This window comes from Leucopleurus acutus (assembly GCF_964270905.1).
Source record: "Leucopleurus acutus genome assembly, chromosome: 3".
NCBI lineage: Eukaryota > Metazoa > Chordata > Mammalia > Artiodactyla > Delphinidae > Leucopleurus > Leucopleurus acutus.
In genome coordinates this window covers 117,195,828-117,218,966 of record NC_139145.1, presented here as the reverse complement: position 1 = coordinate 117,218,966, position 23,139 = coordinate 117,195,828, and the positions used below count along the sequence as shown (strand labels likewise).

At 35.6% G+C, this 23,139-nt stretch overlaps 1 protein-coding gene across 1 annotated transcript in view; it reads right to left on the bottom strand.

The window, feature by feature from the left end:
* The window catches only part of ANKRD31 (ankyrin repeat domain 31), a gene marked incomplete at its 3' end in the record, with an annotated part of 129,924 nt that overhangs the window by 92,397 nt on the left and 14,388 nt on the right, over positions 1-23,139 (bottom strand). Inside the window, exons 4-9 of the mRNA XM_082836379.1 lie at positions 16,916-16,956; positions 13,198-13,274; positions 11,634-11,677; positions 7,880-8,410; positions 5,264-5,535; positions 2,872-2,981 (exon numbers count right to left, since the gene is read on the bottom strand). Of these exons, the coding sequence (XP_082692505.1) occupies positions 2,872-2,981; positions 5,264-5,535; positions 7,880-8,410; positions 11,634-11,677; positions 13,198-13,274; positions 16,916-16,956 (1,075 nt within the window). The remainder of the gene's footprint in view (positions 1-2,871; positions 2,982-5,263; positions 5,536-7,879; positions 8,411-11,633; positions 11,678-13,197; positions 13,275-16,915; positions 16,957-23,139) is intronic.

Here is a 23,139-nt window from a genome sequence, read left to right as displayed (position 1 = left end):
TCCCCTGGGTCCCGATGCGCACACTACTTTGTGTATGTCCTCCAAGAGTGGAGTCTCTGTTTTCCCCAGTCCTGTGGAAGTCCTGCAATCAAATCCCACTAGGCTTCAAAGTCTGATTCTCTAGGAATTCCTCCTCCCATTGCCGGACCCCCAGGTTGGGAAGCCTGACGTGGGGTTCAGAACCTTCACTCCAGTGGGTGGACTTCTGTGGTATAAGTGTTCTCCAGTCTGTGAGTCGCCCACCCAGCAGTCATGGGATTTGATTTTACTCTGATTGCACCCCTCCTACCTTCTCACTGTGGCTTCTCCTTTGTCTTTGGATGTGGGGTATCTTTTTTGGTGAGTTCCAGTGTCTTCCTGTCAATGAGTGTCCAGCAGCTAGTTGTGATTCTGGTGTTCTCACAAGAGGGAGTGAGAGCACGTCCTTCTACTCCGCCATCTTGGTTCCTTTCCCCTCACCTTCATTTTTGAAAGATATTTTGCTAGGTATAGAATTCTAGGTTCTAGTTATAGAATTCTATAGAATTTATTTTAGTACTTTATAGCTGCTGCTCCACTGTCTTCTTGCTTGCACTGTTTCCAACAAGAAATTTAATATCATCCTTATGACATGAAAAAAAAAAACATGGCCTTTTTTTCCTTATCAACACATACATATTCTTCTGACTTCCTAAATGACTGAATATTATTTCATTGGTTACATTATAATTTGTTAACTATTCACTTAATTTAGATCGTTTCTAGTCATTTTATTATAATAAACAATGCTGTAATCAACATCTTTATAAAATATATTTACATATTTAAGCAAATACAGCCATAGAATAAATCCCTTTAAACAGAATTGCAGATTCAAAAGAATTGTGATTTAAAATTCTGATGAATGTAAATAAACTGCCCTATAAAAAGACTGGAAAAACTTTTACCAAAAACGTATGAGATTGTTTACTTTTTCCACATTCTTGCCACTGGGAATTCTCAAATGTTTATTGGCATTCTCTTAGGTGAAGATTGTACTTGTTAATTTGCATTTCTTTAAGTATGAGTGAGATGTTAATCTTTTCAGGTATTTACATTTTTTTTTCTGTGAACTCCTATTTTTCTTTATCCTTACTGTTTTGTAAGAGCTCTCTGCATACTAGTATAATTAACCCCTTGTCATGTGTTATTAATATTTCTTCTGTGTTTGATGATTTTTTTTTTTTTAGGATATCTTTCCATACAATTTTTTAAAAATGTATATAGTCAGTTTTATCATTCTTTTCCCTCCTGGCTTCTGGTCTTGAATTGTTCTTTACAAAGGGTTTTTCCAAGATTATAAAAAGATTCACTTGTCTTTTCTCCTAGAACTTTTCTTTTCCTTTAACTCTGGCCAGACTGGAATTAAATTTGGTATAAGGAATGTTATAGGGATCCAACTGTTTGTGTTTTTCACTATTTATTATTTACTCCTTCTTTCTGCCATCAATTTGAGATGCCATATTTATCATAGACCTACCCCCATATTCCCATTGTATCTGGCTTCTACATCTAAACCCTTTATTCTGTTTCACTGATTTATCTGTCTATTCCTGTGCCAATACCAACTTATTTTAACTTCTATTGTTTTCTAATTGCTTTCACATTATGTAGAGCAGGTTCCTGCCTCTCTACTCTCCCTTTGTTTTATTTTTCAGAATTTTCTTTGTTAGTCTTTTATATTTAGTTTTCCAGCTGAAATTTTGTATCATTCTCATAGCTAACCTCCAGCCTTATAAAGCAAAACAAAACAGAACAATTAACAAATACACAAAAATCTGTTTTTGATTGAGCTCTCATGCATTTACAGAATAATTTAGGGAGAAGTAAGTTTCTTACAATGCTGAATCTTTATGGTCAAGAATAAGGCTCTTCTTTCCATTTATTCAAGTCTTTTTTATGTCCCTCAGCATAATTTTTACACTTTCTTCTTACAGGTATGGCAATTTCTTATTAGGTATATGAGCAGGTATTTTCTCTCTTTTGTAACTATTATAAATGGGATCTTCTCTTATATTTTGTAACTGGGTAATACTTATGTATATGAAAGGTATTTACTTTTGTCTTCTTTTGGTTTATTGAATTTTTTAAACTTTTTAGCTGGAAATAATTTCCGATTTGTAAAAATAAAACAAAGGATTCCCCCATTGTTAACATTTTGCCGCCACTTAAATCATTCTATCTACCTCTTTATATATACATACACATGCACACAGACACATATACACATAATGAATAACTTGCATACACCATGCCTCTTTACTTAGTAATACTTAAGAGCATATTCTCTAAAAGCAAGGATACTATCTTACATAACCAAATTATTAAATTAAGAAAATTTAACATTGATACAATATTATTCTTTAATCTACAGTCCATATTTCAATTCTGCCAACTGTCCCGCCATCTATTATTTTGTAACCAGTACTCCTGGGTTCTTATTATTTCTGATAGTTTTTTAGTTCATTCTTTGGGGTTTTATATATAGGAACAAAGAAATAACATCTAAATATATAATAATTTCCTCTATTTATTCTTCTGGTTATAATTTCCCAAAGCCTATGCTAGGTTAGTCACACCACAAATAGGTCAGATATCTAAATTTGAAAAGGGTTCTGAAACTATTCTCTTAAAAGTAAAAGTACAGGAAATATAGCAGCCTATGAGGCAGAAGTTCAGGATCCTAGTTTTACTACTAATGAGCTGTGCAGTGCTGGGGAAAATCCTTAACCTCTCTGAACTTCCTCATCAGTAGAATGAGAAAGTTGAGACATATAATCTCTAAATCCTTTTTTAGTACCAGGATTCTATATTTTTGTAAGTTACTTATTAAAGAAATAAAATAGGCCTCACCATTTTTCCCTGCAAGTTTTCTGTTTTTCCTGATCTGTTCTCCACTCTTGAGTCTGGATGAATGCACAGTCTTCCCTTTACCGTCAATCCTTAAAGCAGGATTCTGCATTCTTGAAAAATAAATGTGCTTTTAAAATTACTATCATGTTCTCCACAACCGTTCAAAGAGAATCATACCGAATTTTTGACTAATTTTTTTAAAACTCAAAGATATTTTACTGAGCTGTTGTCAAGCAGGATAGCAGTTTTAAACATGGAGATGGCTCCTGAGTAAACTGCAGATAATTCTGTGACAGACATGCCAGTCATTATGGTTTGTATTTGTGCCACCTATGGGTTTCTCTCCTTTAGGGATAGTCACCTATAAGTGAGTATTCTGAGGCTCCTGTCCCTCACTCCCCATGCTGGCATGCCACTATCCACTCTATTCACAACTTCTAGGAAAAAAGAGGCAGGCAAAAAAAAAAGGACTTGCCCTGTGGTATTGCACTGATCAAAAACTGTAAAATACTGGCATAAAAGCATATATGGGTAGGTTTATTTTGGTTCTCTCTATTCTGAGAGCCCCAAAATAAACCTACCCATATATCTTCAATTAATCTATGACAAAGGAGCCAAGAATATACAATGGGGAAAGGACAGTCTCTTCAGTAAATGGTGTTGGGAAAACTGGACAGCCAAATGCAAGAGAATAAAGCTGGATCAAAATCTTTTTTTTTTTTTTTTTTTTTGCGGTAGGTGGGCCTCTCACTGTTGTGGCCTCTCCTGTTGCAGAGCACAGGCTCCGGATGCACAGGCTCAGCGTCATGGCTCACGGGCCCAGCCGCTCCGCGCGGCATGTGGGATCTTCCCGGACCGGGGCATGAACTGGTGTCCCCTGCATTGGCAGGCGGACTCTCAACCACTGCGCCACCAGGGAAGCCCCTGGATCACAATCTTACACCACATACAAAAATCAACTCAAAATGGATTGAAGACTTGAAAGTAAGACTTGAAACCACAGAACTCCTAGGAAAAAACATAAGTAAGCACCTTGACATCAGTCTTGGCAATGATTTTTTGGATTTGACACCAAAAGCAAAAATAAAGAAGTGAGACTACATCAACCTAAAAAGTTTCAGTACAGCAAATGAAACTATCAACAAAATGAAAAGACAACCTACCAAATGGGAGAAAATATTTGCACATCATATACTTGAAAAGGGATTAATATCCAAAACATATAAAGAACTCATACAACTCAATAGCAAAGAGAAAAGCAATCCGATTAAAAAACGTGAGAGGAACTAAAAAGACATTTCCAAAGAAGGCATCCAAATGGCCAGCAGGTACATGAAAAGGTGCTTAGCATCACTGATCATCAAGGAAATGTAAATCAAAACCACAATCAGATATCATCCCACACCAGTCAGAATGGCCATCATCAAAAAGTCTACAAATAATAAATGCTGGAGAGGGTGTGGAGAAAAGGGAACCCTCTTGCACTGCTGGTGGGAATGTAAATTGGTGCAACCACGACGGAAAACAGTATGGAGAGTCCTCAAAAATTAAAAACAGAACTACCATATGATCCAGCAATTCCACTCATGGGTATTTATCCAAAGGAAACAAAATCACTATCTCAAAATAATATCTGCAGTCCCATTTTTACTGTGGCTTTACTTACAATAGTCAAGACATGGAAGCAACCTAAATATCCATCTATGGATGAATAAATAAAGAAAATGTGATACACACACACACACACACACACACACACACACAATGGAATGGTATTCAGCCACAGAAAAGAAAAAATCCTGCCATTTGCTAGAACATGAATGGGCCTTGAGAGCATTATGCTAAGTGAATAAGTCAGAGAAAGACAAATACTGTATGATCTCACTCACATGTGGAATCTAAAACAAAAAAACAAAAAGTCAAAAAAACAAAAACCCTAAACTAATAGATACAGAGAACAGACTAGTTCTGGAGGTAGGAGACGGTGTGGGTGGGTGAAATGGGTGAAGGTGGTCAAAAGGTACAAACTTCCAGTTATAAGATAAATAAGTCCAGGGGATGTAATGTACAGCATGGTGACTATAGTTAATGATACTGTATTGTACATTTGAGAAGTTGCTAAGAGAGTAGACCTTAAAAGTTCTCATCACAAGAAAAAAAATTTGTAACTATGTGTGGTGAGAGATGTTAAAGAAAGAAAATTAGCATTAAGCTAAAATACAACAATTTCCCATTACTTTGTCTTAAAAAAAGAAAGTAAAAGAGTTTTCTGGGTTTTTTTTAAATTGCAAAATTAATAAAATAATAAAACTGAAATATAAAGTTCTTTACTTAGAGGTACACTGACTCTAATGTCCCAAACACAGAATTATGTATTAGGTTGGTAGCATACCTGAAATTCTCAGTTGAAGAGTTATTATTTGTTTGATCCTCACAGCCAAGTATTTTGGGTAAAATCTTTTCTGGCATCTTATATATGTCATCTGTGGGCTTTGCATCTCTGCCTACTTTCAGTCTGGATGATCTCCTTAACACACATAGAGTGTCCTGGTCAGAGCTATTTTCCACCGGCTTTGAATTTCCTTTATTATTTAGTGGATCACAAGAGGTGACATTTTGATGAACCAAAGTTTGCAATCCAAATGGATTTGGGTCTTCTAGACTCTGTAATAAGATGTAAATACATACACAAATAATTACAACAATGCAATAAAATAAAATAAAATTAGAAGAAATTAAGTTTTATCTTGTCCTTTGATTACACAAAAATACCTTATAAGATGGAAATACAAAAACCCATAGACATATGTGAACATAATGTAAATTTTATCATAGTTAATGTAACAAATGACAATGCAGATTTAAAAGCCTAAGACAAGAAAAGCATAAGTAAATATTATTTTTTATCAATATTCATCCTTAAAACTCAAGGATAAACCTAAGGTCACTCTGGGTGCTTTAATTTCATAGGAAATGGGTAGCACGAAATGATGAGAGACACATAAAAAGAGTAGTACTGTCACGCCAGGCCAGATCAGTGTTCTATTCAGCCTAGTATTTTGTTATTTGATAGCAACAGTAAGTGATATTTGTGGGATGAGATACTATATAACTTCCATTATATTGATTTTAAAAGGTTAGCAGTATATCATGAACAGCTCTAACTTCCCCTTAAAGTTAAATCCATTATAGATTTAACTTTTGTGGGGATACACATTTTTATACATATCACGTAAACCTTTCTTGAGCTTATTTATATATCCAGCTTGCAAAGCTTCTCAAGGTAACAAGTTTCATATTTTATTTAAAATATTTATTTATTTATTTATTTGGCTGCACCGGGTCTTAGTTGCAGCACACGGGGTCTTTGTTGCCACATGTGGGATCTTCGTTGCGGCATATGGGATCTTTAGTTGTGGCATGCAGGATCTAGTTCCCTGACCAGGGATCGAACCCGGGCCGCCTGCATTGGGAGCGCAGAATCTTAACAACTGGACCACAAGGGAAGTCCCACGAGTTTCATATTTTTATTATAGCTAAGTAAAAGAGTATTTACTTTGATTTGTTCTAAATCAGTCTTTTCTACTTCTAAGTAGACTTTTTTTTGAAGACCTCCTAAGTTCATGCTCACTCTATCAATACCAGTCATAATTTCCTACACTTTACTCATATTACCTCTTTTTAGATTAGAATCCTGGAATGTTTAACTTAATCTTCATGCCCTATCCCCATGATTAGTTTCTCTTTTTCTGGATTTTTAAACATATCATTATATCTGTTTTGAAATTTTTTGACCAGAATTGCATGCAGTATTATTCCAGGTGTGTATGTTATAACCTGAGCTTAGTATCATGTTATTTAAATCTTCCAAGAAATGTTCACAGGAGCATTTTGGTAATAGCCAGAAGGAGGATAGAAAAGAAAAGAAAAAAAAATCCAAATGACCATCATTAGTGAATTGGTTAAATAAATTATATTATTATACACACACACACACACACACACACACACACACACACCCCCACCCACCCACCCATAGAGTGGAATACCATTCAACAAGTAGAAAGATTTAAGTAGTGCTACTTTTGTTGACACAGAAAGATAACCACGATGTATTATTAAATTTTAAAAACAAACTGCAAAGCATTATGTATAATATAATCCCATTTATATAAAATAAACTTACATAGAATTATGCATAGAAAAAAATGGAGACATGCAGCAAACTGTTAACAATGATTATCTCTGGAAAGTGGAATTGTGGGAGACTTCCTCTTACTGTAATGTTTGATTTTTTTTTTTATAATGAGGATGTGTTACTATTATAATCAGGAAAAAATAAAGATTATTTTTAAAAAGAAAAAAACTGTCAACGTGAAAAAGGGACTTGGCAAGTGACAGGCCACTCCAGGGTCTCCAAGCATAATAGTCCAGGAATTCTACACCCAAGAACTGTGTCACCTGACAGTATCCTCAGACACAGCATGCAAAGTTGTACTGAAGCCAGGCATAATTTTCTCCCTCTCCTGGCAGTCCAATTGCATATATTTTACTTCCAACTAGAAACTGATGTGGGTATGTTATCTCTACTCTGCACCTAGGCAGACATAGTGATTTTCTGAGCTAACTGGGAAAATTCTGGTAACAATTTTTTTCCTTCTTCTATATAAGCAATGTAATGATGATATATCTTCTCAGGTTTTCAGAGGAGAAACTTATCTATTTTAACTTTTAACCCCTTGAAAACTCTACCCCGGGAACCTCAGTAAAGGTAACTATATGCTTCAAAGTCAAAAAGTATCTTCTGAATGTTGGTATTTGGGTAGAAGGTTTGAATTTAAAATAAAGTATATGGGCAATGAAGACTTGTTAAAGGTCACTATAAAAGGCAAAATCATAGACTCATACTTGCACTTACTTGCTGCACTGAAAGATGCTTGTCCTGTAGCTCACCTAACTTGGAATCTTGTTCAACTGGTTGAGTAGAACAAAGAGCCTCAAAATTCACCTCTGCTATTTGTGTACAATCTTCATCAGCCTGAGACATACTGGGCTCCACTCCTAAACATTCATTTCCAGCACTGAGACTGGTATCTCCCTCTTTTCTGTGACAGATGGGTTCCACCTTGGCTTCTGACAACGTGTTTAAGGCTGCTAACGACTCAGCTGGCAATGCATCATCCTTTGAGTTTTCTAGTAAATCTTTGTGACATGTCAAAGGTATTGATATGGAACTCGAAGAATTGCTCAATGGGTTCATCAACTCTCTACATTGAAAATCACTCATTATTCTAATCGGTCTTTCCTCCTGGGTGATTTCTGGTGATGTCAGTAACTTTTCTAAGGTAGACACAAAAGTTTCAAGAGAGCTTTCTTCATCTTTGGTTTCTTCAGAAGTCATGGTCAATGTGACGTCCTTGCTAGGCTCCTTCTCTGGCTCTATTAACAAGTTCTCCTTTACAGCAAATGTACCAAGTTCTTTAATAGTAGTACTTGAGAGAAGGCTTATTTCAGGAGAGTCTCTGTCTCTACTTAGTTCCTATATATTCCAAATAGAATTTACATCATTATTACATATACAAAAAAGTGTTTAAAGTGAAAATGTTATAGTTTTCTAGTTCATCATGTTGCTAAGTTACCACCAAAAGCTTTATCAACTTTCCTCCCTTCCATAAATAAAAATACTCTTTATTGGGGCTTCCCTGGTGGCGCAGTGGTTGAGGGTCCGCCTGCCGATGCAGGGGACGCGGGTTCGTGCCCCGGTCCGGGAGGATCCCGCGTGCCGCGGAGCGGCTGGGCCTGTGGGCCTGTGGGCCGTGGCCGCTGGGCCTCCGTGTCCGGAGCCTGTGCTCCGCAACACGAGAGGCCACAGCAGTGAGAGGCCCGCGTACCACAAAAAAAAAAAAAAAAAAAACTCTTTATTACTTTCCTATACCAAATTACTAATGACTGTGAACACATGGTTAAACATTTAATAGTAGACCAAGGGTAAAATTGGCCGGGCCATAATTACAGATGGCAAATTATCTATTCAGCTAAGTTTAAATTATCTGGGCTAAGGGAACACCAGAGATAACATGGATAGTTAAATCAACAGATAATCTAAAAACTTCACTGCAGTTAATAGTTGAAAAATTCTCCCTTGCTAAAAATCCCTATTGAATTTTATTAATTAACCAGGAACAAAATTGGTGTAGTTTCACCTTCCTTTTATTCCCCACCTCTGTACGCATATGTAAATGTGACGTAAAAAGGCCAAAGGACAGGTGGTCAGGGAGGAGAAAAGGAGAAATGAAAACAGTTCTATGTAAATATTACAAGCTCTGGCTATAAATCAATGGTTCTGACTTATGGTTGTTTTAAACAAAAAACACAAAACTACAAAACACAAAATGACTATTATCTTCAAAGACATCACCTTAATAGGTTATACTTGTTCTCACAATATTTCCAATGATCAAAATATTATTAGACTTCCTCTTTTGAAAGCGCTTTCAAAATTGTTTATAAGCCATTCAAGAAAATCAGTCTCAATAACTTAAAAGCATTAAACTTTCTTTCAACATTGAAAACTGTTAATTTGCTTGACCTTAAATATCAGAATGGGTTTCAGTGACTTCTGCCTGTTTCTAAAAATCAAATCCACCTTCACTGACACATCACTCTTCCAGAATGCACTGTAACTTGTAAGCCCTCTAATACTATGATTTGATTTGAATAAGGGAAGTGAAAACCATTTTATTCTCCCTCCTTCCTTTTCTACCTGCCACCATTTATATTCTCTGTACATAGCATCCAGAGCTTAATAAGATATATTTATTAGCAATGCAAACTATAATTTGCTCAGAAAGATAAAAGAAATTTAGAAGGAATTGAAGAACTGGATCCTATCCATTCTTGAAGTCATGTTCAAGATCTCCCTCTTATCTGAAGTCCTTATATCTACTAAATTCAAGGCCTTAGATCTAATAAAGTATATATATATATATATATATATATATATATATATATATATAGAACTCTGCCCTAAAGGAAATTAATTCCTAAATTAAGATTGAAGGCATTAATACATAAGACATTAAATAAACTATAAATCGTGCTTCGCTGCTGGTGCAGTGGTTGAGAGTCCACCTGCCGATGCAGCAGACGCAGGTTCGTGCCCCAGTCTGGGAAGATCCCACATGCCGCGGAGCGGCTGGGCCCATGAGCCATTGCCGCTGAGCCTGTGTGTCTGGAGCCTGTGCTCCACAACGGGAGAGGCCACAACAGTGAGAGGTCCGCGTACCGCAAAAAAAAAAAATAAATAAATAAATAAATAAATAAACAAACTATAAATAATGTCAAAAACACTGCATGAACTCAAATGAATGGCATAAACCATAGCCCTAGTGTAACAAGAATAAGTTTTCTGGGGGGAAAGAAAGGGAGGCAGTGAAGGGTTTTCAAGATTGCCTGAAAAATGCTCGGTTAAACAAAGTTAAACAGATTTATTTACTACAAGACTTTTCAAAACGTGCACTATAAATCTCTGAGGAGACTTTAGGATACAGTGTTCTCTAAACTTCTTTGTTCAAAAAATCCTTTATTCTCAGAAGATCTATTACTGTCACAGGAGGCAAGTGATAGGGAAATACTGATATAGTGAATAAGCAATGTTAAAGAGGGAGCAATTACTTTGGTCAAGATCACCACAGTCATCTGAGACAGATCCAAAGAGGAGAAGGAACTTAAGCCAGAAATTAATGATTTGTGAAGGCGTAAAAGTAGGAAAAACACGTATTTCTTAAGCACCAACTAGGTACCAAACACCGTGAGCCATCACTGCTCTCAGTCCTCACTATAATCCTATGAAATGAGTATCACTTTCCGTATATTACACATGTAAATGACACACTTGCCCTTGGAACACAACCTATGTGGTTCCAAATTTTATGCTCTTTCCCTTGCTTTCTGGCTCCTGACTTAAACAAAGGCATGGAGGTGGGAATGTGTAAGGTATACCTGAGATGAAGTAAGGTACAGGTGTATGACAGGGTTGGCCTGGGGAGGTCCTTGATTGTTGGAGTCTGTTATGGGCAGAGCCAATCTTATAGTCCTCTGATTTCCCATAGCACCAAGCAGAAAGCAAAGTCAAAACAAGCCCTCAGGTACATGGTTACTGATTAGTAACTGGAAGATGGGAAAGCAGTATCCAGCAGGAAATATTAAAGGAACAAGGGTAATAGACAAAGCAACAGAAGGCATTTTTGCTATTACATCTCAGCAACTAGTTTGATATTAAATTATATGCTTCTCCTCTAGATAAAGAATAAAAGACTTATAATGCTAGATAAGAAACACAGATCAAGAAAATTCTATTTCATTAGAGATAAGGAAGAATAAATACTGAAATAGGTCTCCACTACAGATATAAGATAAGTGTCCTCGCGATTTCTGTCTGACTGTGGCAGCCCAGACTGAATGCGAGAATGCAGGGAAAAATTTTTTGCCACTCGCAAAAAAACCTGTGAACAGTGAAAGCCTGCTTTATTCCAAAGACAGATATACAAGAGTTTACGAGAAAAGTACTGGAAAATTATTCCCCTTAAAAAAAAACAAAAACACTGAAATGGGTTGTTACACAATTCTATCTATTGAAATGGTTTAGTCATATTCCTGCCTAGGGGAAAACTTAAATGAACTTGATACTTTAAGCAACATAATGTTTTTAAAAAAATCTAAACCCAAGATTTGAATAGCTAATTTCTATTATACAGACCAACCTTTTCTGGGTGTGTTAACACTTTAGGATCTTCAGCCTCAGGTCCTAGAAGATAACATTATATGTTTTCATTCCAGTTTTATTAAAGCATTAAAACATATTGTCTCACTCAGCATTTCTTAATCATATAACTTGAAATGACTCCCTCATTCATGTGATATATCAAATATTTAATAAATATTATACCAATTTATTGATATAAAAGTATGTTGGCAATAAAATTATGAAATTCTTCCATTCCTTAAAAAAATATTTCACATGAAGCCAGGTAATATTATAATTGTTTGGAATTAGTTTAGTTAAAAACTAACCTCTCTACTTTGGCTGAGTTATCCTAAGTATTCGCAACTACATGGAAAAATCATATCTACTTTCTCTGTGTCATTATCATCTCCATTATAGGTAACAGAATTCAAATGAATTCATGCTGTTGAGTTAGGCATAAAAAGGAACATTCATGTAGCGGCCAAAAGGAATCAGGAGATGTCCTAAAGGTACATGTATCAACAAGTCTCTATTTCTTAAAGTTATTAAAAATTTTTAAACATTCTACGATAGTTGCTTTTTTTTCCTGTATTGAGACTACCTTTTGAACACTACTAACATTTTTTGAGTATCATTATGAACTCATGATTTTTTTTCCACAAACTTATTTCCATGAACCAAAATCATGTTAGTTTTTTTCCCCAGCTAATTTGTCACAGGTTGGCCAGTGGGAGCACAATTGAGCTAGCTCTTTACCCTTTTAGCACTGCCCCCTGACATCCTTGAAAGCATTTTTGTTTTCCAACAATGGTAAGATTTTCAGATCCATCCTAATATCTTCAAGCTCCAAGACAGATCAGCTATCCTTTTAGGATCCCTGGTTTGCTTGGCATTTGTACACCCATAGCACCCATACACCTGGCACTTAGCAGGCTCAATAAATATTTGTTAAAATAATGAATAAATAATATTACAGACCAAAATCCAGGCACTAGGAGTGCATGCAAGAGTTGGTGATGGCGTTAAGTGGTACTGCTATTGTTGTAGTAGCAACAGATCAGAAGACAGAGATTTTAAAACTTAGCTTTTCAACTTCAAGTATCACGTCCTTGTGCCTTTTCTTATAATACAAAGTTTCAATGACCACTAAGAATATTTACTACACTGTCATACAACATACATAGGTGGCACTTCAAAGTGAAAGACAGCTACCCCTCTAATACAGCTGAAATCAAGTAAATGGCCTGCCTAACTGCCAGTCAAGAAAGACATGACATACATATTAAGAATGCTATGAATAGAGAAAACAAACATTGTTTTCAAATTTGAGCCCCCAAATTACAAGTCAAAAAAGTAGATGTGGAGGAGTAGGTACTGACTGCACCTGAGCTCTTCGCATATGGGCAACTTTAAGCAGCATGATTCCAAGGTCAACAGCAACACTGATTTCATATGTAAAAATGTATGGAAGCAATGTATAGTAGACCAGCCTAGTTGTAAATAAATCCATATCTAATTAAGCCTTCTATTTTTAGGCAAAGACAAATTCACTTTATATGACTCTACTCATCAAAGTGTACCTTGAATACTCTGGTGGTTCAGTGAAAGTTCAGCCTGGGGAAATGACACAGTGAACGCTGGACAACTTTTTCTAATCCTAAAAAAAAAAAAAATCAATCAATTAATTAATAAATACATATAAAGTTTCAAATGGAAAAAACCCCACTATTTCTCATTCAGATACAATTTAAACTTCTTTTTAATTTAAAGGAATTTCAAATAGGATCAACTTTTTTTGCTCCAATTACTAGCAATTTGTTAACATTTAAATTTCAAATGGCTGCAAAAATGGAGAGAGCCAAAAAAATTAAGGAATGAACTTTAGGAGTGTAGACAAGCTAAACTACATTTAGGTCTGAAAGTAACTTTGGAGATGACTGTCTACCAAATAGAAAGGTGGAGTGAGAGAGAAAAATTGGTCCTAATTTATGAAGCTTGACTACTTAAATCCTCAAATACACTGAAAGTTTGTCATTATAGCTTGAGATGTAAGTGAAAGTCACTCATGAGAAAATTCTCAGACATTATTTACCTTTCTTGTATTTCACAGCAGGGGAAAAAAAGGCAGGAACTACTGAAGGGAAGAGGTTGTGAGCAAAATAAAGGTCAAGCCTAATCTACAATTTTGATCATCTACCCTGGGATAATTAAAAGTTGACTGTAAGCTGGGACGAAGTAAGAAAGTAGCGTTGGCATATATACACTACCAAATGTAAAATAGATGGCTAGTGGGAAGCAGGTGCATGGCACAGGGAGATCAGCTCTGTGCTTTGCAACCACCTAGAGGGGTGGGATAAGGAGGGTGGGAGGGAGACGCAATAGCGAGGGGATATGGGGATATATGTGTATGTATGGCTGATTCACTTTGTTATACAGCAGAAAATAACACAACACTGTAAAGCAATTATACTCCAATAAAGATGTTTAAAAAAAGTTGATTGAAGAAAAGCAATCAGTTAACTATTTTTTTCCTCAATCTAATTTACTATACAAATGCAATCAAGATATCTTCCTTTAAAAAAAAAAAAGCCTCTTGTTCCAGTTGTTTTAAGAACAGTTTTTATGAACCAGGCATAGCTACTTGAATCCTAAGCAAGAATAATAAATTGAACATTCTCTCCTGCCTAAAAAAATAGAAGTGATCAGTATAAGCTATCTTGAAAATGAATCTGCTCATATAGAATAATTTCTATGAAGCAAATAGAAAAGAATGCCATTTTTTCCCCTAAAACATGATTCTTTGAGTACAAGCTGATTTAAAATAAAACAAAATCGTAGTTTGAATCAACAGCAGAATTTTTTCCTTAATTATAAAAGAGAATTTAACACAGAAGTTTTGAAAATAGAGCAAACTTTCATCTAAGGTATTAAAAAATAATTATTTATATTAGGCAAGACTGCAAACAACATACATGTCCAATATTAGCGAAATGATTAAATGAATTACAGTATAGTAAGTTATACAATGAAATATTATGAGGTCATTAAAATTCATGTTTTTACAAAATATTAATGATGTGAAATAATAATGATGATAAACACTACTTAAAATTTGAAAACAGGGGTAATTCCCTGGTGGTCCAGTGGTTAGGAGGCTGGGCTTCCACTGCAGGGGGCATGGGTTCGATCCCTGGTCAGGGAACCAAGATCCCACAAGCTGCGTGGTGTGGCCAAAAAAAGAAAGAAAGAAAGAAAGAAAAAAAACAGGAAACAAAAGTATCTGCAGAATAATCCCAATTTTGTAGAAAATATGAACAAAACAAAAATATATAGAAAGCCTAAAATAAAATGTACCAAAATGTTAACAATGGTTCTCTCCAGGCTGTGAGACCATGGATGCTGCATTAGTCTTTCTTAGTCTTTTCTCTTTTTCCATTTCTGTAGATGAACTTATATTGCTGATATATTCAGTAAAAGGATTATTTTAAAATAGTGATTCTCAAACTTTTGGTCTTTGGACTCCTTTACACTCTTAAACCTTAGTGAGGAACTCAAAGAGCTTTTGTTCATGTGGCTTCTATTTATTTATATTTACATATTAGAAATTAAAATGGAGAAAAATGTTAAATAATCATTAATTTTTAAGTAACAGTAATAATCCAATATATTATTATATTATTATGAAACATTTTTGCATTTTCCAAAATAAAAAAAAATTTAGTGAGAAAGTGGCACTGTTTCACATTTAAAAAAATCTCTTTAATGTATGGCTTAATGCAAGACAGCTGTCACCTGAACTGCTACAACACATTCAATCTTTTGCTATATATATATATATATCATATATATATATATATATATTTTTTTTTTTTGCGGTATGCTGGCTTCTCACTGTTGTGGCCTCTCCCGTTGCGGAGCACAGGCTCTGGACGTGCAGCTCTGCGGCCATGGCTCACAGGCCCAGCTGCTCCACAGCACGTGGGATCCTCCCGGACCGGGGCACGAACCCGTGTCCCCTGCATCGGCAGGCGGACTCTCAACCACTGTGCCACCAGGGAAGTCCTGTGATATATTTTTTTATTTGAAGTATATTACAAAAATCTGGCCTTATACAGATAAGCAGTTGGAAAAGGAAGGAGTACTTTAGCAGCCTTTTAGGATAATAGTGCATATTCTTTTTAGATAACATACCAAAACTCTAAAAGCAATAATTTCCTTAAAGGTTACTGGAAATGTGAAAATTGAAACAAAATCAATGAACTTTTATATTGGTCTACGCTGCACTTTGAACGGATCTTTTACTTGTCTGTGGGTGATGCTGTGACATTATGCATCGGTCTTTCAGAAAATACTGATTTGCTGAGTTATGCAGCTCTTCCCTATATTGATCTATTTCATCATAAAAATCTCAAAACGGTCACCTTTGTAAATATTTCCACTGATCTTACCAGAAAGTTCAAGAAAATGTCTGCCGTATACTCCACTGTGAATAAACAGTTTGTTAGTTATTCTTCCAAGTTAAAAAAAAAAGGTGAAACTATTTTTTTTTTACTAATCTTATAACTCAAACAAGTGCACAAGTGCTCTTCTTAAGACAACTATCACACTTTACACAGAAGGGTAAAAAGATATATATTCAAGGGTAGAAATTTAATAAAACTAATAACTTTTCTGCTTCATCAAATGCACTAAGTAAAACTGGCCTTTTTTTTTTTTAAACCGCTAGTACATGGCTGTGAAAAATACGGTGACTACCAGTCCTATTTGGTGCCAGTGCCCTGATGCCTACTAAGGCTCCAGCTTTTTATCCACCATTTGCTTTAGCACTGTAAGTGTAAATGTCAATACCATAAAATAGGCAAATAATGTGTTAGCATTATTATGAAAATAGTTTTGACCTCACAGATCCTCTGGGAAGAGCCTCAGGGACTCCCAGGGGGTCCACAGGCTTTACTTTGAGAACCATTGTTTATAAAAAAATTGAAAGGATAAGGTCTCTTTAAGTATAATAGTTCTATGAAAGTCTAATTTCAATAAGCTCTACAAATTCTTCCCTCATGCTATGCTATAAATTTGCTTTTTAAGTAATATTAGAGAATCAACTGATTCAGTCTTTCTCATGCAATGAAACTTATCTACAATGTTTGTAAAGTAACATATATTTATGTTGCTAAAGGGACAATTATTCAAAAATATACAATAACTCTAAAACTCTTAAGAAAAAGAACACTTATTTTATATGTGTAAAATGACAAAAAATATCTATAATATAATAATGCCCAAAATCATTATACTTACTGTAACGGAGCTTCATTTTGTTCCATTTCATCTTGAGGTTGCTAGAAAGAAAGAACAGTAGTTTTTTCCAACTGAGGAATACTAAGCTAATACAACAAGCTAAAAATTTAACATTTAAGATATGTTATTCTTTCTTAGAATCTTTTTTTATTGTGGTAAAATATGTAAAACATAAAATTCACCGTTTTGACCATTTAAAGTTCTGTGGCATTATGAACATTCCCATTGATGTACAATCAACACCAACATCCATTTCCAGAACTTTTTCATTTTCTCTAACTGAAAGTCCATACCTATTTAAACACTAACTCCCCATTTACTCCTCTCCCAACCCCTGGCATCCACGATTCTTTCTGTCTCTGTTTTGACTACTCTAAGTGCCTCATATAAAAGGAACCATACAATATTTGTCCTTTCGTGACTGGCTTATTTCACTTAGTAATGATGTCTTCAAGGTTCATCCTTGTTGTAGCATGTATCAGCATTTCTTTCCTTTCTCAGGCTAAATAATATTCCATTGTATGTATGTACCACATTTCATTTATCTACTCATCTATTAATGGACACCTGGGTTGCTTCCACCTTTTGGCTATTGTGAGTAATGCGTCTATGAGTGTGGGTATACAAATATATTTTCGAGTCCCTGCTTTCACTTATTTTGGGTATATAACCAGAAGTGGAATTTCTGGATCATATGGTAATTATATGTTTAATTTTTTGAGGAATCACCATACCATTTTCCATAGCAGCTGTACCATTTCATTCTACATTTCCCACCAGCAATGAGCAAGAATTCCAATTTTTCCATATTCTCATCAATACTTGTTATTTTGTTTTGGTAATAGCCATCCTGATGAGTGTGAGATGGTATCTCATCATGGTTCTGATGTGCATTTCCATAATGGTTAAAGATGCTGAGTATCTTTTCATATGCTTATTAGCCATTTGTATGTCTCTTTTTTTTTTTTGGCCACGCTGCATTGGCTTGTGGGATTTTAGTTCCCCAACCAAGGATCGAACCTGGGTCCCAGCAGTGAAAGCGCCAAGTCCTAACCACTGGACCACCAGGGAATTCCCTACATCTTCTTTACTAAATGTCAATTTATGTCCTTTGCCCATTTTTTAATTAGTTGTTTGCTGTTGTTGAGTTATGAGTCTCCATATACTCTGTGTATCAATCCTTTATCAGATATATGATTTACAAATAATATTTTCTCCCTTTCTTTGAGTTATCTTTTCACTCTGTTGATAGTGTCCTTTGATGCACATAGGTTTTTAATTTTCACGAAATCTAGCTTATCTATTTTTTATTTTGTTGCTTATGGTTTCATAGCCAAGAAATCATTGCCAAATTGAATGTCATGATACTTTCCCCCTATGTTTTCTTCTAAGAGTTTTATAGTTTTGGCTCTTATGTTTAGTATTTTGTTTTAATTTCTTTCTGTAAAAGCATTTGTGGAACTTAGGTAAAGAGAAAGGGAGTGTTCCTTCTTTTTATTCCTAGCATTTCCCTTTTCTTAGTTCATTAATCCATAATACTCCTGATGAGCCACTCTTGTCAGGTTCTGAGTTCTAATATTTCTCCTGAGGGCCAAAAATCATACAACCTTTGTGTTACAGTGTTAAATGCTTAATGGATTCTGCCTAATTCTCAAGTCATGCCAGAAAAATCTGAAGTTGTTGTGTCCCTTTCAAAAAAGATTAAAAAGTGTTTCCATTTTAAGATTTCACAGCACACTGGCTTTCATCGCTTTAAAAGGAATTCTTACCTTAAATATCTTATTAGTATCAAATAAGATCTTTACAAAAAGATCTCTCTTTGGGGTACCCTCTATGTTTGTTTCTATGATCAATAATAAAGCTTTCTGAAAATATGTAAAGCCATTTAGCCTGAACTTCCAAGCATTTTTGATCACTGAAACAGCCATAATAACAAGAAAACACAAAGTAATTTGAGAACTTAAATCCTCTCCAATTAATAATGTTCATTGTTATTTATTGATAGTGCATCCTTATAGTGCTCAAGGTTATCACATTGGTTCCACATATACATACTTCCTAAGCAGACATTGCAAAAAGCTCAGAGGTCCAGAGTGAAGAAGGAATTTCAAGAAGTAAACCTAGGGACTTCCCTGGTAGCGCAGTGGTTAAGAGTCTGCCTGCCAATGCAGGGGACTAGGGTTCGAGCCCTGATCCGGGAAGACCCCACATGTCGCAGAGCAACTAAACCCATGCGCCACAACTACTGAAGCCCGCGTGCCTAGAGCCCGTGCTCTGCAACAAGAGAGGCCACTGCAGTGAGAAGCCCGCACACCGCAACAAAGAGTAGCCCCCGCTGGCCACAACTAGAGAAAACCTTCGCACAGCAACGAAGAGCCAACACAGCCACAAATAAGACAAATAAATAAGTAAATTTATAAAAAAGAAAGTAAACCTAGATATTCCCAAGGATTAATTAAACAGGGTACACTTATGTACTTACTTGGTATTTCTGAGTCTTCACAAAGCAATTCATTCAAGTATCTGTAACACTCATTTCATTCATCTTACTAAAGGACCAGTGAATTTTCCAACTGAGGGCTAATTTTTCATTTGACCCTACCCACATAAGGAAAATACAAAAGATAAGAGAGCAAGTAAGAAGAAAGTTTGCTCCTGACAGCTGATTTTTTTTTCCTCTTCCATAGGCAGAAATACCCCTCAGGAGGTAATGCCTCGGAATATAATGGGGGTTGGAGCTGTTCATTTGTTGATTAACAAAATGTAAGGATACACTTCAATCAATTCTTTCTTAAGGGGTACAAATTGCTATCTATGCTTTTGATACATGAGACATTTTTCTCCTGCCCCTACGAGGGCAATAAAGTGCAGACATTTAAAAAAAAAATCTGTTGGGGGTGTGGTGTGAGAGGTGAAAGAAGGTTTAAATTAATTGTATCAATTTAGAGGATCTGGGAAAGGAGCAAATCTGTTTATATATCCTTAACCAAAAAACAATACTCTACTATCTGAGATCATTTTCTTCAACTGAATCATGGATTACTGGGAGAGAAATGGAAGCCTGGCCAACCTGATCAGCCTGACCAACCTTGGCTCTCCATGAGGCATGAGATGTCTCACACAAACTATCCTCACATTCCGCAGAACAGAATACACATTCCTGATATTCAGCGTTTTAGTGATCTTGATGAATTATTGATAATGTTTGCTTAAAATACCTTTCTCTCAGACTGAGGTAGCCAAATTTGGTTATCTATACAAAAATATTTTTTATTATTTCCAAATATCCACATGATTGTCTTTTAGAGAGTTTGATCTGGACATATGGTACCATCTCCACATTGCTTCAGTGTTAGTAATGCTAAAATGATCATTTTAAACTCCACTGAGTAGTATCTAAATACAACTTAAACACAAAGTTATTCAACCACTGAATGAGAAATATCTTTACTCTGGCTGAGTCAGGTGCCAAAGACCTGTTTTCATCCATTCCTTCCCAAAATATTCCTAAGCAATTGCAACTCTGGGCAGAGACAGCAATTCTAGGACCCTAAGAATTAAAGCAGGTCAGGATGGGTTAGTCAGGAAAAGGATATCAAAGACATTAATGATCAGCATAATAGAGTCAAGGGGTTCCCTAAGTTTTGAAAACTCACCTTGAATTTGAGTGGTCCAGCTATTCATGAATCAGAGAGGTAGCTAGCAAGAGAGAATATTACCTGCCTACTGGGGCTTAAAAAGACCCTGCAGGATTCAAATTACTACATATAGAATGGATAAACAACAAGGTCCTACTATATAGCACAGGGAACTATATTCAATATCCTGTGATAAACCATAATGGAAAAGAATATGAAAAAGAATATGTGTGTGCATGTGTGTGTATATATATACATATATATATAACTGAATCACTTTGCTGTACAGCAGAAATTAACAACATTGTAAATCAACTGTACTTCAATAAAATAAATTAAAAAAGAAAAAAGACCCTGCAGTATATATATACATAATCTCTCCATGGGCTCTGGTCTTGCCAACCATGATCCTTCTTCCATTACACAGTTGTCGAACAAGCCTGTGCTTGTTTGTTTCCCTTTCAAGGTTCTCTTAAATGTTCATTTTAACTGATTTCACCACCACATATGGATAAGGGTGGAAGGTGAAAGCTGCTTAACGGAGAGGAAAAGTGAATTCAACCTGGATTCATACCTCTTAGACAGCATTTCAGTGAGTAGAAGATGGAAGAAGCAGCCTGATGGTAATAATCACAAGATTGAATTAATCATTGTTCCCTATCAAACAAGTAGTTTCCAGTATTCAAAAACGATTATAGTAAGATCAATGATGCCTGCTATATTAGTCAGGGTTCTCCAGAGAAACAGAACTAACAGGATATGTTTATACATAGAAAGAGATTTATTGTAAGGAGCTGGATCATGTAACTATGGAAACTGGCAAGTCCAGATCTACACTGTGGGCCATCAGGCTCAAGACCCAAGAAAGCTGATGGTATAGATAAAGTCCAAAGGCCGTCTGCTGGATAATTCTCTCTTGCTTAGGGAAGCTGGTCTTTTTGTTCTATATAGGCCTTCAACTGGTTGGATGAGGCCCACCCACTTTATGAAGGGCAATCTGATTTACCCAAATCCAGTGATTTAAACGTTAATGTCATTCAAAAACATCCTCAAAGAAATTCCCAGAATAATGTTTGACCAACTATCTGGGCACCTGATGGCCCAGACAAGTTGACATATAAAATTAACTATCATACCTCCTAATTTTGATAGTAATGTCTCCAATTATCTCTCCATACATACTACTAAACTCTCCAAACAAAATTTTTAAAATTTCTATGTAAAGTTTAAAAACTGCTTGCCATAGCACCTATAAAGAACAAGAAAAGGTACGGCAAGACCCAATAAAAATGATGAGTATGAAATATTTTAAAAGACTGCTTCCTATGTTTTTAAAAATTAGCATAGTGGGGCTTCCCTGGTGGCGCAGTGGTTGGGAGTCTGCGTGCCGATGCAGGGGACACGGGTTCGTGCCCCCGTCTGGGAAGATCCCACATGCCGCAGAGCGGCTGGGCCCGTGAGCCATAGCCACTGAGCCTGTGCGTCCGGAGCCTGTGCTCCGCAACGGGAGAGGCCACAGCAGTGAGAGGCCCACAAACTGCAAAAAAAAATTAGCATAGTGCATGTCAAACGAAAGATCCTCTATTTCTTCATAGTTTGCCCTTACTTGAAATGTTCCATCATTTTTAAAAAAATTTTTATTGCAGTACAGTTGCTTTACAATGTTGTGTTAGTTTTTGCTGTGCAGTAAACTGAATCAGTTATACATATACATATATCCACTCTTTTTTAGATTTCCGTCCCATTTAGGTCACCACAGATCATTGAGTAGCGCTCCCTGTGCTAAACAGTAGGTTCTCATTAGTTGTTTATTTTATACATAGTAGTGTATATGTGTCAATCTCAATCTCATCATTTCTAAAATAGTTTGTTTTGAAGTTGAATATCAATATTATATCTGAGTTTTAAGAAAAATTTATTTAGAAATCTGTTTAGTAACTGAATTATTTAGAATTCACTTAAAATTAGGTTGAAGTTGTGAAACAATATATATTTTTTTCTTTAAATAACTCTGGGAAAGCACCTTTTCTGGTCTCTCTATTTATTTGACAAAATCAATTTTACTCATATAGTTAAATTTCTAAAGGTTTATTTTCAAAGAATAAAATTAAAAACTGTGAAAGCAGCATCTGTTAATTTAAAAACTGATATCAATTAAAATTTGCTACAGATGTTTAACACTTTGGTAACATGGTCTAACTCTTACTGTACACAAAAACGGTGTGGGGGGGTGGGCAGTGGAAAGTTAAAGGAGGTATCTATTTTACTACCAATGAATTCCCACGAAGGCAAAGAGAGGGACCAATACCAAGTGCTTCATTTATCCTTCTTATCTTAATTTTACAACAAGCCCATAACCAGCAGATGGCTGAGTTACAATCTCATGAAAAATCTTTGAAAGATACATTCATTAACTCTTCAAGTCCTCTATGAAAATTGTTCCAACAGCTGATCATCAGCAATTACTTGGGAGGCTTTTGAAAAATGGACAGTCCTAGGTTCTACTCAAATACGGGTCTGAGAGTCTATATTTTTAAAAAGCTGCTAATAAATGGAATATTTATAAATGGAATGGAATATTTATAA